General features: G+C 32.2%; 1 protein-coding gene across 1 annotated transcript in view; it reads right to left on the reverse strand.

Moving 5' to 3' along the window:
• Positions 1 to 19,845, reverse strand: part of LOC129989222 (F-box/LRR-repeat protein 16-like) — a 117,310-nt gene that overhangs the window by 74,668 nt on the left and 22,797 nt on the right. Inside the window, exon 2 of the mRNA XM_056097600.1 lies at positions 8,367 to 8,685. Coding sequence (XP_055953575.1) covers positions 8,367 to 8,685 — 319 coding nt within the window. The remainder of the gene's footprint in view (positions 1 to 8,366; positions 8,686 to 19,845) is intronic.

A 19,845-nucleotide genomic window follows, 5' to 3' on the forward strand; every position in this document is an offset into this window, starting at 1 on the left:
GACACCTGAGCTGGCACCCCCCTCTCCACACCACGCTACACCAGGGGGAGGACGTTTGGTCATGACGAATTTAATGTGCAACAGACCCCCTTACACGACGGTTCTTCGGTGGAATAGGGACAAGAACCTGAAACCTTACGGTTCCGAAGCCGAGATCTTACCACCAGGCCACCCGATTTTTCCCTAAATAGAACATCAAATTTTTAATTCTAGAAATTACAGATTTGCTTTATTAAGTCGTAACTATTTGTATAAACTTTCAATAAATAATAATTTGTATAAACTTTTAATAAATAAATACCATTTTAAAGTATTTTCATGCTGATGTCGTTTATCTGCCATTTTGTGCATTATCCACGAAATGTATTTATCCATGGTTGTCATGCCACAAAGATCCATGATTAATGAGGAGTTTACTGTACATTTACGAGTCTGTCACCCTTCTTTTCTTCTACATTTTTGTATTGCCTGATTACTAATTGTACTAAACAAATTGCTGCTTCTACATTATTCGATCATACCTTTTTCTTATTTACTGATCATGTTGGAGCACACAGTTTTTAGAGTTTTTAATTGGCGGGAATAGAAGATCGCCATTCTAGGATATTTGGCAACTGGTGTTTTAATAAATATATATTAGGTTTAAATTTACAGTACATTCAGTATAAAAATTTAGTAACTAGTTAATGCTCTGACATTAAACTAAGATACCTAAAAAATCTTTTGAAGATAACTATTATAGACCAGCTTCATTCTTTTTAATGAAATTATAATTTATATTGCATATGTACGATGTATATTTTTAACAGATGTTTAGTGCTCTTGTTTCTGTCCTCTTTCCTCAGAAATGGATAATAAATAAAAGAGGTACAAATAAGAAATTCGTACACTTAGAGGATATCTTAGCAGAATGCATGCAGATTATCTCATAAAGAGAAATATAAACTTTTAAAGTTAGTCCGGAGATAATAAAAAGAAACATGTGTGAAAAAGAATATACGGTTGGAAATACAAAAAGGGATGCTGTCAGTGTCCAGATAAGGGCATTCTGTTGCACAATATTTTACAATATTCTGCGATATTATATTATATAATTTAATATTCAACAATATTATAAAATATTGCAAATATTATTTAATATCATACAATATTTACTATACAGATGTGCTATTAGGGTGAAATGAAAGAAAAAGACAAAATAGATAAAGTGAGAAAAATAGATTTAATAGAATGCAAATTCTTCCATTGTAGTCGCTAATGAACAGATGCGAGACCACCCAAGTGAAAAGATCCACCTTCTGGCTATCCCGAGGAGTTTAGTAAGTAACAGCGACGACACTATGAATCAGTACAACACAATGTCTTATCAGTACTGGGAAACGAGGAATGTTACAATATCTTCTTTGAGGAGTTGAAGTGGTCAATATCTGACCTTCCTCCTCATTTTACCGTACACTTATCATCCTGTTAAACGAAAAGCAGGTCACCACTTTAAGAAAAGCTCCTCAAAATTACTCCTCTCCATATAATAACTAACGGAGATAGGAGATAATTATTCTAAGGTAAATGATATTGATTAGTAATTACGAATCTTCATTATCTGTGTGAAGTTGCTTACGAAAGAAATTAATTACCGGAATTTACCCAAGACAATGGAGCTTCAGAATCAACGCTATTTCACTAAAGCAATTTATCGGAGAAAATCAAGAAGGCTGGTGAATCAGACTGTTAGTTAACGATTAATACTATACGTTGTAATCCTTTGAACTCAGAAAAGTAATTCGATGCATAATTATTCACCTAATAAAAGGACATTTTTATAGTTCCGAAAAATAGATATATACAATTTTTTCAAGTTGAATTTCCTCGAAAAATGAATCTACATCTTCTTACCACTCTGTAGGTATTTTTAACAATGAAATTTTCTTTAAAAATAAATAAAAAGTCAAAACGATGCACTGTCTGGAATGGTGCCTGCGAGGACACATCCGAGTTCAAAGGGTTAAAGTAGAAAGATCTACTTAACATCGTTAAAAATTCTAAAAGAGTCGTAATTTTAGATATTTTTTTTGTATTTTTTATAAATACAAGTAGAGTCGAATTCCATTGGGGGCACGGTGCCCATTGGCAAGACCTCGGATTGAGGGCCTGATAGTTTCTCCCATCGAAGAACTATTTTATAAATGGGATTGGTGCATGGTAAATCTGTCGTGCTGAAATGCTTCCATAGATTTGGCATGGAAGCTTTAAAGAGGAGAGTGTCGGGGCCGGATAACGAAGCCACCCTCTTCATCTGAACAAAAGTTCAAAATTAAGAAATATGATTCAAAATAGCACTACCTTTGCTTCAAAACGAGATTAAATAAAAAATTGAATCGAAATTCTACTGACAAACTTCTAGAGGTGATTACACACGTCCAGACAAAAAAAAGGAATAGCACATGAGATTGCAAACGCAAGGAGGATGCATGATTTGACAATTAATTAACTAAAAAAGAAGTATACAACAGATAAAATATCCAAAGAAAGTTCAATGGAATGCAAATTTACATTACATCTGCTTGAATGACAACATTAAAAATCACACGTAACTTGATGGTTCCTACGACATGCAATACTAATATCAACAACACATCTGTAGAGTAATTCAACCCTTTTCACTCGAGAGGAGACATTTATAATTCATTTTATTCCGGCAATTCAAGCGAGAAGTACTCGAGTGCAAAGGGTTAAAATAAGAATTCAAAAGGATTCGATTATCAGACTGTTCCAAGAAATATATTCTATGTCTGTTGTTAAACTCCAACTATGTTTCGATTTGTATTTCTTTTATTATATTGTCTGGTATATCCTATTCTTTTGTTAAATTCAGGGGCAATAAGACATCTGTAAAGATATAGATTTGTGTTTAGGTCCCAATATTCTAAAACTATTGCACGAATACTTTCAACTCTGAACGTTTAACAATTTGCAACATTGTATAGTGAGTTTAGAATTTACAAGATTCCATTGTCAAACGTCGAACATTTACGCCGGAAGATTTCCCAGGAATTGACAGTTTTTTTGCACGCAAAAAAATTTGAACATTCATAACAAATCCTTCATACGTATGAGAGAACTACTACATGGCAGACGTCATCTTGTCATCATCAATCAAGTAAATAATAATTGTTTACCTCTTATTTTTTTAATAAACAAATGGGAATAAGACACCACCACCACTGAGGCAGCAGTACATGCACCTTCTATTGCTATCGTCAACTGAAACCGCTGAACGTTAGAGCAGGTTTAATTGCAACATTCATCATACCGTGCAACAGAAACACCTGTCTCTGCAACTGATGAATCATTCGACTCAAACGTTGATTCAAACTTTTGAATCAGAATTTGACACACGGTGTAAAGTCGACAGAATGCAAAAGTTGCTTAGATTGACGCGTGCGATATTCTTTATAAACCTGTTGTTTGAACTTCAGATTACACTGTACTGACGAGTTGGACGATTGGTTTCATTATTTTATAAGCACAAGATAAAAAATTTTAACCCTTCGCATACAGTGATAAATCTGACTTCGGGATCAAATAAGGAATTTTTATTTTGCAATTCAGTGAAAATTTTAAGTATTTTAAAACGCAAAAATCACTTAAAAATCTTTAGTGTCTCAAAGGTCCTTAACTTATTATAGGAATTAAAATAACTATAAATATCCCAAATAAGATGCATCATTTGATTAGAAAGATAAGTAAATTCATAGATCAAGACGTTAAATCTTAATTCAAGCACATTTGAGACTGTTTAAGAACATAATTCCATCAAAGAGGGGGTTCGTTAATCTGCCATCTACAAAAGAATTAGGAGTTTGATTATTTCATTATGTAGAGTCAAATGATACATAAAATGTCACAATAATTCTATATTATGAATTAATGCCATAACATGTAAATATCTCTTACTTGGTTTCTATAATGTTCACATTTTTTTCACAGTTCACTCATATTAGAAATCATAAAATTATGAATTTCTATAAATACAAAGTTCAAAAAAGCACTTCATTGAGAGAACAGAAAGCAATACAAAGCTCTTGAAAAGATTATACTTGAAGTTATCAAAATCGAGGTCCAAAAATCGCATATATATATATATATATATATATATCTAAAAATTCATACTTTCTGATCTCAATTTTCATTCCAATGCCTCTTCATGTATATTTCTCTTCGGCAATCCACTACTGCTTTTGTTTATTTTATTTTCGTCTGACTTTTGTGTTGCCAATAAACAGCAGAAAAATGCACTTCCATAAATTTTGTATAAATCGTCATTTCTTTCTTCTGGATTATGCCAAAAGAAAAATTCTCAGCGAAATGTTCATTCTCCGATTTTTTCATTTTTGAAGTACCATTAACCGATTTTCAACAGTATTGTTTATTTTAGCAAGAATTAGCCCGTTAATGCCCAACTTAATTTATTATCATATTAAAAACATTAGGACCATGGTAATTGGGAAGAAAAAATAAATGTCGAAAATTTTCAAGAAAACTACAGAGAAGTCGCCAAATAAAGTGATTTTGTTGTTGTTGTGACTTATGGCACTTTACAAGCCCGCTGACAGTTATCTGTCAGCGATTTAAGCCAAGTGGGCGTCTCTTGTTTTTCCAGTAGCGCCAACTAGGACCAAGAGTACGACTTAGCTACTTCATGCGTCACATTCGCTTGTACAACTCCTTTTTACAGGGAGGCACATTCACACACCTCACAGGCAAAACACAGAAAAAGAACAACCATGCCTGAACCGGGACTCGAAACCGGAAAAGCTCAGATCACTGGAAAGACGCACTCACCCTATGCCAGGATGCCGGCAAAGTGATTTTAAAAACGTTTATAACGATTTGTATATTTTTTTAAAAAATTAACATATAGTAAATTATTGAAAAACAAAATTACTTTTAAATAATTACTTGCGTTTCCTTGATAGAAATTTAAGAATAGGAGTTAAAATTATAGCACTTTTATTTCATAATCTGCCCAATGAATATTTGGATTACTATGGTCTACTTTATTTTTATGGGTTTTGTGGACTACTATGGACTATGAACAAATTTGAACTTTAATGCACTACTATGGACTTAATGAACTGCAATGCACTAGGGACTACAATGAACTTTAATGGATTACTATGCAGTTTTCATCTGCAGATGAAAACTGAATAGTTATTTGAGAATATGTATATTTATATTATTAAATTATACAAATTAAAAAAAACAATAGAATACGTTCATTTTAGTCACGGAAGGGAAATGTAGCTCTCCTATAAATAGGATGACAAGTGTTAACTGGTTTATCCAAAGGATACAAAATACTACTGAAAAAACAACATGAACTTACAAACTTTAAGCTTGAGTGATGGACGAACTTTTCTGACTTGATGTATCTTTGCTTTAGAACAGTCCGTGACACGTCATTTTTAAAGCGTAAATATTGGAAGAAGAAAAAAGCGGAAGAAACGTGTTACAGCTTTTTGTTTTATGCTATCTTCTACCATGAGCCAGTCAGACTCGATAGAATATTTCAAACTTAAAGCCCCGCACGGAATGTAATGTGCGATTTAAAGGAAAATCAATATTAAAACTAAAAGGGAACATTTACTAGAAAAAAGAATACGAAATCGGAAGAAGGAAAATTTTCGCATCGTCTTTTGAGAAAAATGGATATTTCGAAGAATAAGTTTTTAAGGTATTGGATATTTTTTGCATTGAAAAAGGATTAATCATCTGGTTTATCTGAAATACATTGACATGACGAGTATTTATATAAATCTCTTATTTTTTAACCGAATTATTAATTTTTCTTTATCATCATCAGATCTTCAAAATTTTCTTATATAAAGCATAAGTTAATATATCATCAAATGGAAATTTTAGTTTAGTTATATTGTCACGTAGCGTACTTTAATATGGAACTAAATGACACACACACACACACACACACACACGCGCACGCACGCACGCACGCACGCAGACACGCGCGCGCACACGCGCACGCACACACACACACACACAAGAAATAGAGCTAAACCAATTTATTATCTCAACTCAGAACACAGTGACTACAAGATCTTCTGCTTTTATACTAGCAGGGAAGGTTCCAGAATACTTTACTTGATACAGTAAGAAAAGTACAGAACACTTATCTGGTAAACTAAAGAAAGGTCCAGAATCTTCTGGAACATGAAATAATGGAAAACATAAAATAAAGTAATTAAATATTTACACAAACTATGAACCGTATTGTCTCTAGCGGGATTCGAACTTACGATCGTTTGATTATGAGATCAGTGCCATGACCATTCGGCCATGGAGTGTCGACTTCTTCTTTTCAATGCGGCAATATTAACGTTCAGTTTTAACGCAATACTAAGGCTATTTTGGGACGGACCCCGAAATTCTGAACCGTGGTCAGATGAAGAGGGTGGCCGACAACCACCTCTCCAAAATTCCACACCACGCCAGCGGGAGGACGTTTGGCCTCGGCGGATTTAGCATTCATCTGATCCGCTTGCACGACGGTTCTTCGGTGGAATCGGGTCTGGAACCTGAAGTCCTCCGGTTCAGAAGCCGAATTCTTAACAACAGGCCACCGTGGTCAAATTCGCGTAAAAGGGTTTCGATTTAAAATTTGAGAAATAAACAAATATAGGTAAAAATAACGACGTAACATTTGCTAAAGATGTATGAACTAGGTTGTATTTCAAGTGTAAAATGATTAAATTGTTTATAATACTTAAGAAATGGTTGAGCAAATGGAAAAGGGTTTTAAATTTTATAAAAAAAGAAGCTTAACTTTTCTTGTTATTCAAATGAGTTTCTGCGAATAAATCATTCTGCATCTAATTGTGGCAATATTTTTCATCCGTAATGGGCGCATTTGAATATATATTGCTGCATGTAGTTAATTATTTTAATGAGGCCGGGATAGCCTGGTTGGTAGAGCGTCGGATTCCCGTCCCTTAGGTCGCGAGTTCAACCCCGCCGACCGAAGATTCCCCACGTGCTTGGTGGCTGGCCTCCATGTCGAGAGTAATACCACTGGGGGTACTGGATCAGGGGTGATCGTTCTCTGATTCAGGTCTAAATTACGATATGTGGTTGCGTGAATGAAGTCCGCCCCATAAAAAGGGTTGTGACGTGTGTGTAGCTAAGTCGTTCTCTTGGCCCTAGATGGCGCTACTATAAAAACAAGAGGCGCTCCTCTCAGACTTAAATCGGCTGTCTTCGAACTGCGGGCTTGTCCATGGCAAGTGCCATAAAAAACAACAATTATTTTAATTTATCTATTATATCCAACTGGCGCTCTTTAATTCAGTTATATCCTATAATCCAGTACTAATTTAATCGTTCAATTCCAAATTTTTTTAATGAGTTCAAGTGAACCCTGACACTGACCGTCATGTCGTGCTACTGAGCTACGTATATTTATATAATAATTATTGCACTTTAATATTTAGAAAATCTAACAAAAGTTATAACTATACATAACTCATAAATTTATGTATAATCCGTAATAATTTTAAGAGACCCAAATCCCATATGCAACATATCAGACGCTTTTTAAACAGTGGCATACATTTCTAATGTTTCTAACCATACAGAAATTTACTACACTTGTTTTAAATATCATAACACTATATTAATTTTCTGAGATTCCTGTAAAACTAGACTGACATTCAATAATAAGGTCTGGACACGCTCCCGGAAGTGCGGATTAAGCTCCTACAAAATTAATATTGACAGCTTAATCATTCCAATCTTTATGTATCGTATTCTTCCATGCTCTTTCAAATCTAATGCAAATAATACCTTAAAAAGTATGCAAAAAAAGAAAATATGTTGTTGTTTCTTATGGCACTTATCACAGACAAGCCCACTTACAAAGTCAGCGATTTTAAGCCAAAATTTTTAGCGTCTCTTTTTTCAGTAGCGCCATCTAGGGCCAAGAGTGCGACTTAGCCACTCATGCGTCACAACCCTCCTTACGGGGCGAATTTCATTCATGCATTTCATTCAGAGATCGTAATTCAGACCTGAAGCAGAGAATGATTACCTCTGAACCAGTACTCCTAGTGATATTACTCTCGACATGAAGGACTTTGTGACCACGACAGATTTATAGTGCACCAGCCACCTTACATACGGAGAGTCTTCGGCCGGCGGGGCTCGAACTCACTATCCAAAAGATGCGAGCCCAACGCCCTACAAACCGCGTAGTTGGTAGGGCAGCAGTAAAAGTCCCGGAAGTAAAGTAGAAAATATTGAAGTCCAAAGCCTCATGCCAACAAAATTTTTATACAAACGAGACAGGAGCTTACCGATGGCGGCCACGGACTCGTCTGCGACGTTGATGCAGTCTGCGAGCGTGAGATGAACGAGCCTGGGATGTAGGCTGGCCCACAGCCCTGCGTCCGTCACCTCGTTGCAGCCGGACATCTCGAGGCGCGTGACCTCGTGGAAGAACTCGAGCAGCACCTCGTGTCCCTTGTCGGTGACATTGCAGCAGCGCAGCACCAGCCACTGAACCTGGCGCACGTAGTTGTGGGGGAAATTGCTGACCACGTCGTACACATCGTCGTCCCCCGCCCCGAACAGACACAGAGAGTGAAAACCGCGCTTCTCGAGGCTGGAATACACCTGTGAACAAAAATAAGAACATTAAAACCCTGTTTTGCAGAAAAAGATTTGAATCTAACTAAGGATACATAATACTAAACTCTACAGTAAACTAAATGGCCTTTATTTCTATGTAAGTTACTCCCCAGTTTTTTTTCTTACCATCTAATATTAAGATCCATTTGGGTAAATTATTCATTTATCTATAGAAAATATGATTCTTTTATATTCATTTATCTCCATAAGCAATAAAAGTGATGAGTATTTATTATTCATGTATCTCTACAAGAAAGGGATCATTCTTGATCATTTATCTCTACAAAATATTGATCTTTCTTATTCATTTATCTCTATAAGTAGTAGAACTGATGATTATATATTATTCATTTATCTCTACAAGTAATGGAAAAAGGGGATATTTATCATTCATTTATATCTACAAGAAATGGATCTTTCTTATCCATTTATCTCTCTAAGTAATGGAAGTGATGGATCTATGTTATTCATTTATCTCGAGAAGTAATGGAAAGGGTGGATTTTTCTTATTCATTTATCTCTACAAGTAACTGTAGTAATAAATATTTAGAAGGTATTACTTTTCCTAACAAATACTGCAGGTTTCAAAAATTTTCCAAGATAATTAATTTAGACCGAAATTACATAAAAGACCCAGAAGAAATACAGAAAACCATTCGTACAGACCTTACGTAATTATGCAACCAGTGATATGAAATATCACTGGGGGGGGGGGGAGGTTCTGTCATTGAAAAAAAGTTCCATCAAATCGATAAAAACACCAAGTTATTACAACCCTTTCATTATTCGTTCAGGAAGAGTGACACATTGGGTAAGCGGTGGATTTAGACATTTTGCAGCCCTAGGAAAGGCAATGCACATTATAACATACCTATAAAATAATACTCTTCGTTTCATAAACTGGTCAATTTAGCGTCTTATTTCAGAACATTTTTAACTTAATCCTCATACCAATGACTTATTTTATATTATTAGTGTAATTTTAGTAACTTTCAGAAGATGCACTTGTTTTTGTTTTTTTAATTTATTATGATTCGTGACTAAATGGCATTGTATAGATAGTCTTCCTCGGAATAAATTTGTTCAAAATATGATAAAAATGTAGAAATTTGCTTTAAAAGATCATATTTCACATTTCATTCGTCTAATTCAAGCGTTTTGGAGTTGGACAAAATCGTTCATGTCGGGTTCACAAACAGATAGACAAAAATCCAAAAATAGGTTTTTTTTTTTTTTTTTTTTCTTCAATTTAGGGTTGTCTGAAACGAGGCGATTGGTCAAAATCTTGAAATCGAATATTTTTTACAATTGTAATATTTTCTTTTTGTATATTTAATTCACAAGAAAGTAAAAAAAAAAAAAAAAACCATATATGTGAATACTATATTCCAGACAACACTTTCACATAATCGAAGATGGCCTTGACGATTCAAAAGATCAATGCGTCACCGGACGTCTAAAGCTGTAAGAGAAAATCTCTCACTGTTCAGACTGACACTAGAGACATCCCGAGCTTTTTAAGCAGAAGCAATTATCAGCTTCTTCTCTTTCCCAGATCTCTCGGAGTCGATCGGATCTATGTTTATTTAGTATTTGATTGATCCTTGATTTCCGAGCAGATCTTTGGAGCCGATCAAATCCTTGTTTCCTTGATATTTGATCGATCTTTCCTGGATTTCCGAACAGATCCTTGAAGCCAATCAGATCCCTTAATTTAGCGATGTGCAGAAATAAAAATATTTCCTCTGATAACCCTATAAACCCACCTCACTTCAACACTTTTCTTGCTACTTTTTTTTAATTTTAATTAATTAGAAATTAGTCTAAATTTTTATGCATTTCCATTGTAACTTCTGAAAGTATCATAGAACCAAAGATTTAATGTAAACTATTTTAAAATAATGCAAATTTAATTCCCTTACAGTTTTTTTCTATCTGCTATTAATTTCTAAAATATTTTTCAGTATAACTTATAATATATTTCATAGTTTTAATGTTAACTAAAATCTTTTTCCTTGTTTCTAAAAATACTTTACCTAGATTTTTCTTCCACTGTTGATGATATAAAGATACAGCATGTTTCTTCCTAAGTAAGTTTGTGTTTAAAATATATTTTTAATAAAATTTTTGAAATTTCTTATATTTATAATTAATATTTAACTTCACAGATAAGCAACGATGAAAAATTTTTTTAAGTACATCTATTTTTAAACACTGCTACTAATAATAAAATACATTTCCTGTAATATAAGTTGGTGTATAAAAATATATTATATTTGTGATAACTTGACAATCCCTTTCTTACTATAGTACACTGAATATTTTATTGAATTAGAATTTTTTTCAATATACTCTAAGAAGCAAATTATAAAACATATTTTGTAGTATAAGCAAAACTTTAATACTGAAAAATTCTACCTTACGTCCTTATACAGGGTTATTCAAAAAGGAATTGATTTAAAAGATTCATTTTTAATGAGTGACAGTTGGCAGTGACACATAATTACGCATTACTGAATAGAATTTAACGTTTTACTTTAAGCATTTTGATAATCTCGGCGAAAGTGGCGGTATTGTTTGTTTGCAAAACAAATGGTGATGTCTCAAGAAAGTTGTTTTGTATCCCACAGTAAGCAAAGAATGAATGAATCCATTTTGCAATGCATTGTACATTCCGTCGCAAATTCAACAAAGAATCTTCTAATCATAAACATATTTAAATGGTGATACCTAAAAAGAAAGTCATGCATACTGCAGTATACAGAGTGAATCCGTTGTTGCAGTGTATTATGCACTCCGTTGTAAATTTAACAAAAAAAATCGTCTCATCATAAACTGGTTGACATTTCAAATGGTTCAATAAAGTCGTAGAAAATGGTTGCATATGGAAAGGGAAAAGTGCTGGTTATCCTTGTACGTGAAATAAAAATATTGAAGATATTTGGACAGGTTTCATATGTAGACCTAGTAAAAGTAGCCTTATATGTGGGAGTACATAAATGGCATCGTAATAACTTATGTTTGCTATTATTCAAGATCTGAGAAATTGAATTATTATTACAGTAGATTTAATAAACAGTATTATTACTCTAAAACGAAATCAGATATACACTTTAAGTGATTCCTATGCGCTTCAAGTTGTCTAAACCGACAGAAGATGCTATGCTTCCTCTTTATCGCAAGTTTGTGACTCATGCAGAGGGTATGCTAATCTAAGTGGTTTAAAGCCATCAGACGAACTCTTCGTAAGAAAACAAAATAGATAAATAATGAAATAAATATATTTGGGTCGTATGGATTCATCTAGATTACTAAAGAGGATGTTTATTACTTGATAAAATACATATTTATACCTTTATTATTTGTCCCCTCGAAACTTTCTCGTATTCAACCTAATAAAGGCGTTATACTACCTCCCCTGGCATAAAAATTGTTGATATTGAGCAAAGCAGTGATGATTAGCACTGCTTAGATATTAAGGCATTTATGAGCTATTGTGTTCACAAACTGACAAAAAGACAAGCAAATATAATCCCAATCAAAGGGAGTTGTAATACAATACTAACGATTATAATACTTTCTCTTTGAATACTTCAAGTACGAGAAAATATAGGAGTTTCCTACGGATTACTTGTAAAATCGATTAGATTTTTGAATGTAGTATTGTTAAGTCGGTGCATTTCTGAACCAATAACTAGTAGGTATAAAGTGTTAAACATTTTTAATGTTCTCTTCTAATATTACTTATTTCCAGTAAAGAGTATAAGGGTAGTGATAGTAGAGTGGGTATTACTATTTGTACATCGTGTTATATAAAAACCTTGTTGTCAAGGTTTGACATCATAAGAAAAGGTGAAAAGAATTAATACTTTTAAGAGAAATCGAGAAGGTCTATTATATTTAAAATAATAAAGAAAACTGCCGGCGTCCTGGCATAGGGGTAGCGCATCTTCCTAGTGATCTGGGCTTCCGTCTCGGGTTTGAATCTCGGTTCGGGCATGGTTGTTCTTCATCTGTGTTCTATCTGTGAGGTGTGTGAATTCGCCCCCCCCCTGTAAAAAGGGTTTGTGCAAGCGAATGTGTGTGAGTTTCATGAGCTAGAAGTCAGACTTCCGCCCTCGGGTGCTCAGGGGTCTTTACCCTCAGAAGCTACTGTACTCCCTTTCCGTGGTAACGCGGACACGACATCATCATCATCAATAAGAAAAACTTAATGAAAAATTTGAAACGAGTTAGAACCTGTCCCCTAACCTAACCACTATACCAATTTGGTTAATTTTTATTCATTTGAAAGCTCATCATAAATATATATACCATCAATGTTCGTCTGTCCCCCACCACATTCCAGCTTCAAGGGATATCACAAAATAAAACTTTTGCTTTGCCCCCATTCTCAACGATTAGAGCGATTTCGCTAGATTTATTCACAATTCTTCGCTGATTTCGAAGAAAGCCAAATTAAAATAATTAAGAAATTTAAAAATTATCTCTTATTTAATTTATATTGTAAAGGCATTATCTGCAGAACATTTTTATTACGGTTGTATTTCTCCTTTTTAATGCATCTTCATCTTCAGTTATTATTTATTTTAATTTTTATTGTATATGCTTTTACTGCCTTTAGAAAAATAAAAGCGGCAAATCAGTATAATTTTTTTTATTTTCAAGGTTTTATATCGGGCTGTCGTGGTTTTGGTGCCACCATTATTCATCTTTTATACAGGTAACACTGTACGTGACAATACATACTTTAAAATAAAACTTTCTTTTGGCGACAAGATGCAGTTCATCAAAGTTAGTGAACCTGATTAAATAAATGAAAGAAAATTAAAAATGTATAAGGAATTGGCGAAGGAATAAATTTTTAAAGGAAAATTTCAACTTAATAGAAAGAATTGACCAGTTTTTTGTATGACACGTATGTGTTTTTGAAGTTTCAACTAACAAATGCGTCATTTATGAGTAACTTCTACTTACATTTAAAGACGAAATAAAGATTTATAGTCCAGAATGCTTTAATTTTCTATTTCATTTTGTTTTTTGAGCATAAAGCAAACTCATATAAATCACATAGAATCCTGCAAAATTGTTTAATTTTGGTGCATTAAACAATTTTAGTGATTAAACAAAAATAGTGGATGTGTGACATTGCAAACACATCCACTATTTTTGAATCGTGATCTATCAAATTCATATGTGTAAAGGAGTCGTGAAATGTTAAGCGAATTAGAGCTTTCATTTGATTATGTCGCAATCAAAAAAACTTTTTATTGGGAAAGAAAGATATCTCTACTTTAAAATGAAAAAAATATCTATAAATCATACACAATAAGAAATACAAAACATTGGAAGTAAAAATGTTTAAGAGATTCAAAATTAGTCCTAAGTATTGCAGCATCGACCTAAATGCTCCAATACTTAGGACTAATGTGTGTGTTTAAATGCAATAAGTAAAACAATTAAAAATATTGTAGTTAAATATAATTAAAATAAATTGTTTAATTCTAATTAATGCTTAACTGGAGATGAAATTTGTACTCTGAAGATTACATAGTCTTCATGCCTTAATTTTGAGTTTTCGAATTCCACTATTTTAAATTTTAATGTAACTAATTTAATGTTATTCGCTTAATTTAAATAAAACCAAAATACTGTAAAAGTGCCTTAATGACAAATAAAATAGTTTAAGAAAATGTACAGTTACGAAATTTTAATTCATCTAATAAATAAATGAATAAAACCAAAATATTGGTTAAACTGTGGTTTGTGTATTAAAAAGAAATAAATTTATATATTTTTAATACTTTCTCCTTTTTATTTATAAAATTATAATCCATTATTATAAACACTAAAGGATCTTGAAATAATTTTTTTTTCTCAAATTCACCCGCAGATGTTGGCGTTATTGTGATTGCATAATAATGTCGAGCATCAGTTAATCCATTCATTTAAATAATTTAAATTTATTTAACTAGCTGATGGACAGCTTATATTAAAGATATCTGAAAAGATTAAAAGTAAGTATTGTCGTAGATAATGAACAAATTTACTCTGATATCGGTAAGCTCTTATGTCAACAAGTGTTCGAAAAATTATTTAAAACATTATATCTATACGAAACTGAAAAGAGCCAAGTTAAAAAAAATCGTGTATAAAAATGAATAGATATTTATATAAAATATACATATTATCAAAAATATACATTTAAAAGAACAATATTTTCCTGAAATCTTATAGCTCAAATGTTTTTTTTGTCGTTTTTTTTTTTTTTTTTTTAATTTTATGACATTCAGAAAAAATCATTTAAATTATGAAATAGATATCATTGAAAAGATAATTTTTAAACCTTTAGACGATTTAAAAATCATTTTATAAATTAACTACGCTATAATTTTGTCAAAAGTTATTGCAGGAAGATGTCGAAAATTCTTTTAGTTTTTAAAAATTCTTAATAAAATTTTTTAAAAAAATTCCAAATGTATTAGAACCTGATATCGCAACTTTTAGCTCACAATTGTGCCATGTCACAGCAACAGACATACACTTTTATTACTAATAGAGATGTCTTTCATTTACTTTACAATTTACTTTTATCACACTACTTTTTTTACTAGCTAATATATTTCCAGATAGGCGAATTTTTTTTTTTTTTTTTTTTTTTTTTTTTGCGCATAACATTAATTCCCAAGCGCACTGTTGCCATTACTGAAATAGCAATAATGTATTCAGCGCACGTTTAGGATCGATTTTTGACTCCTTCAGTCTCATTGTCTCTTTTCGCCCATCCACATCGATTGAACTTTGAATCAATATTCCAGTCCAACAACAATCCACTTCACAAACTTTGTCCAGTTTCATTTAGATAATTGGAGGAATCCACTCGTGTGCCTTTGGAATCGGAATATCGGAGAAAGTCTTCCAGGGTTCGATTCGGCCAATGACCTGGGAAATTGATCTTGGAAACTCTGTGAAAGCCATTTTAGATAATGAGGATAAATGGGCTTTTAAACAACTAACTAGAAATGTTTATAGTGTCACGTTTATGGCTCCCAAGAGTAAAAAAAGGGCATTTTATAAATATAAAATTAGCTAAAGTGGTTTTATGTTATCTTGGTTTCTAATAAATGATCATTAGGAGCAAGAAGTGGTAATATAGTTTCAACAGTTTAATCTTGTGTAAAATTTACTTCAAATTTAATGCTCCAGACTAAAAAGTTATAATTTAAAATAAGGAAATACAATACAATAAAGGAGTACAAAGCATTAAAATAAAATTAACCCTTTAAAGGACTATTTTTTTCTAGTCATATTGTGTTAAAATATTTTTAGGCTTGAAATTAGAATAAGAAAAGGGATTCATTTAGCTTATTAGATAAATTTAATTTGATTCATTAATTAATTTGGTTAATTAATAATTAAGTAACAAATCAAGACACATCATTTTGTGTAAAATAAAGAACTGAAGCATCTAAGTTTCTGTCTTTCTAAAAAAAATTGTCAGAACTTATGCTAACCTACATAATTTCATACAAAGATTGATAAGTTTGGTGGGAAGCATACTTCCCACGGCCCTAGAAAGGGTTAATGTATAGTTTATAAAATTTGTAAATTTCGTAAATATATTAATTTCTCAGTAATTTCGCAAACCATAGGACTGTCGACTATCGAACAAGCCAGATTATTGAAGATTCATTTAAAATATGAGGGAGGGATCATATATTTTCATATATATCCTAGTAAAGATGTTACCCCCACCCCACCCCAAAAAATTGTAGTCCTTGGGTAAAATAGTGAAAGCACATGTCCTTAGAATTTTATTTTCAGAGTCATATATACGGGCTTTTTGTATTTTGTGGTGCAGATAATAAAACCGTTCATACATTTTTGAAGTCGATTTTTTTTACTATAAAAAATAAAATTTCACGCAGAATTATAATGTTAATATCAAGTTCACATGCCAAATTACATTTATCTAAGACTTCACTTTTGGAGTTATAATGTTTATATGCACGTATTCATAGACCGACAAGTGGTCAATCTAAAGACACGTTTGGTTTAAAATTTGATACAGTTGTGTAATTTATATGCTAAAAGTGTGCACTTAATTTTATGTATTAAACTCTTTGCGTTTTGTAGTTATCGCTGCCTATTCGACAAATCTTCATGTTTCACAATTCCTAGGTGAGAAAAACACATTTTTGAAATTACACAAATTACCCAGTAATTCTAAAATGTTACGAGTTGCAGGGATAAAATTTGATATGTGCCCTTTTATCGAATTTGCGGATTTGGAGGAAATTTGGGCGGCATCTGTCTGTTCATATCTGTGTGAGTGCTATAACTCAAAAACGCCAACACAAAGCAATTATCAAAAGATTGTATACAGCATATGATTCAGATCTACAGTTCAAACAGTTAATCTATATGCTGCCGGCGTCCTGGCATAGGGGTAGCGCGTCTTCCCCGTGATCTGGGCGTCCCGGTTTCGAGTCCCGGTTTGGGCATGGTTGTTTTTCCTGTTCTATCTGTGAGATGTGTGAATGTGCACTCCTGCAAAAAGGGGTTGTGCAAGCGAATGAGTGATTCGTGAGTAGTCAAGTCGTACTCTAGGTTCAAGTTGGCTCTATGATAAAAACAAGAGGCGCTCCCCCTTAGGTCTAAATCGGCTGTCTTCGAACAGCTGGCTTGCCGTGGCGAGTGCCCTAAAAAACAACACCGACAATCTACATGCTTATATCCATATATCGAATAAACAGCTAGACAGATAAAATTAAGCATTTAGTTTTATCATTTGAATATAAATCTGAATCAGTTGTTAAATCCAATTAATAAAAGGTTTCATTTAGTTACATTAATGCTACGCTTAGAAGCAACAAAGAAGCTGTTTTGAAACAAACTTCGTAATTTTGAACTCCGGGCAGATGACGAGGATGGCATCTAAGCCTGCATTTTCTCTCCTAACTTCCACACCAATCAATAACAGAGCGTTGGGCACATGTAGTCAAATTTAATATGCATCAATCCTGCATACACGACGGTTATTTCAAGAAGTCATGATACGAAATTGGAATCGACCTTCCCCAAAGCCTTATCACTAGGCCATCGCGGTCTCTCAGTCGTGGAGGGTGGAGAAAAATATCAAAAATCAAACAATTTGTTTTTGTAATACTATGAAACACAAAATTCGTCATTATGCTAGTAGTTAACGAACTAATCGAAGGGGGAACCATCTCCTTCGTCTTTATAAATTAGTTGCATTAAAATATTTTAATACCTTAAATAATTAGTTCTGAGTTATGAGAAATCTCTTTCTATTTATTTAAGGTATGTGACACTGGGAATAAATTTTTAGAAAATTTTTATAAAATACTTATAGCTTTGCACTTTTTTAATAAAATCGATCAATAAAACGCTTAGGAAATAAAAAATATCAATTAAGAAAAACCTATTTTGAAAATAGGAAAAAAAAAATCCATGGATTTTTTTTCTTCTTTTTTTTCTTTTTCAAAAAAGAGGTGTAAAGTGAACATTCTCTAATTCATAAAATTATTTGTTTGAAATAGTGAGGGAAAATGATCAACTAGTTCTTGAACTGAGAAACAGGCTGAATTTCGACCCAGTCTTTAAAAGTATGGAGTTCAACTGATAAATAACATGAAATTTTAAATTTCATTATGATGCACAAAAAAAAGTAAAATCTTTCTAATGTATAGATTGCTTATTTTACTGTACAGAAATTATAAAGTAAATTGAGAAATTATTATACAAATGTTAAATTAAAAAATGTGCTTTGGATTTTAATTTAAAAAGTTTTTCACAAGATTGAAACAAAATTTATAATTTATGAAAAATGCATTTAAAGAAGTAAATATAACATTAAGGCACTAAGTTATGCAAACATAAAATGTATCTAATTTCCTAAAGAATAAAAGCAGAAACAAAATGCAAACGATTTTGTAAAGAAAAAGGTTTGATACTTTCGATAAAAAGTGCAATATTCGATATTTTCGTCAAATAACGATTTTTCAGAGCAATAAATGTTTAATACTTTGCTAATAATAATAGCAAATAAATTATTAGATGATTTTCTCAAAAACGCAATAGCTGGGCTTAACATTAATTAACTACATCACAAAATTACTCACGAAAAATTCCTTCTTGAAAAACTAAATGGTTGAAAAATTGCTTTTACTATGCTTAATAAGCAGTCTAATGGACTATAAGAAATTCTGAAATTCCCTGAAAAACGTGAGTCAGCAGACGTCTGGCTTTTTGACGGCGCCAATCCATAGCTTCGGGCTCTTCGAATATTAGGGGGGGAAAAGGAACAAAAAATTCCCTGATTCAGCAAACGATATCTATGGGCGAATTTTTATTGCATAGCAAATTTGCATTGATGGCATGCAAAGAACGCGCTGAAAATTCATATTTAAAATTTTTAATAACTTTAAGCAATTAAAATATATAATAACACCTTTGTAAATTTTTTAACCGTTAAAAAATTAGATAAAAATTCTTTAAACTGTAAATTTGAAATGTTCTTAAATTAAAAAAATAGACATTTCATTAATTTCAGTTAATACATTTTTAACGAAATGGACCGAACTTGTATAGTTCAAGATTTGAATTAAATACAATATAAAATATTTAATGTAGTTTCGAAAATCTAAACACAAACATGATAAAGCTTTAGAAACTTTTCATCTGTCTATATATTATTTAAAGTTTTTCTTTTAATTATAGAACTGTAATGACATGAATAGAAAGTATTTATTAAATATCGTTGCAATGCATGTAAGTTCAATTTAACCCTTTAAAGGACCATTTTTTTTTCTAGTCATATTATGTTTAAATATTTTTAGGCTTGAAATTAGAATAAGAAAAGAGATTCATTCAGCTTATTAGATAAATTTAATTTGATTCATTAATTAATTTGGTTCATTAATAATTAAGTAACAAATCAAGACACGTCATTTTGTGTGAGATAAAGAACTGAAGCATCTAACTTTCTGTCTTTTTAAAAAAATTTGTCAGAACTTATGCCAACCTACATAATTTCATACAAAGATTGATAAATTTGGTGGGAAGCATACTTCACACGGCCTTAGAAAGGGTTAAGAAACTAAAGCAATGGAAAATACTAAT

Source organism: Argiope bruennichi, chromosome 10, assembly GCF_947563725.1.
Source record: "Argiope bruennichi chromosome 10, qqArgBrue1.1, whole genome shotgun sequence".
NCBI classification, from domain to species: Eukaryota; Metazoa; Arthropoda; class Arachnida; order Araneae; family Araneidae; genus Argiope; species Argiope bruennichi.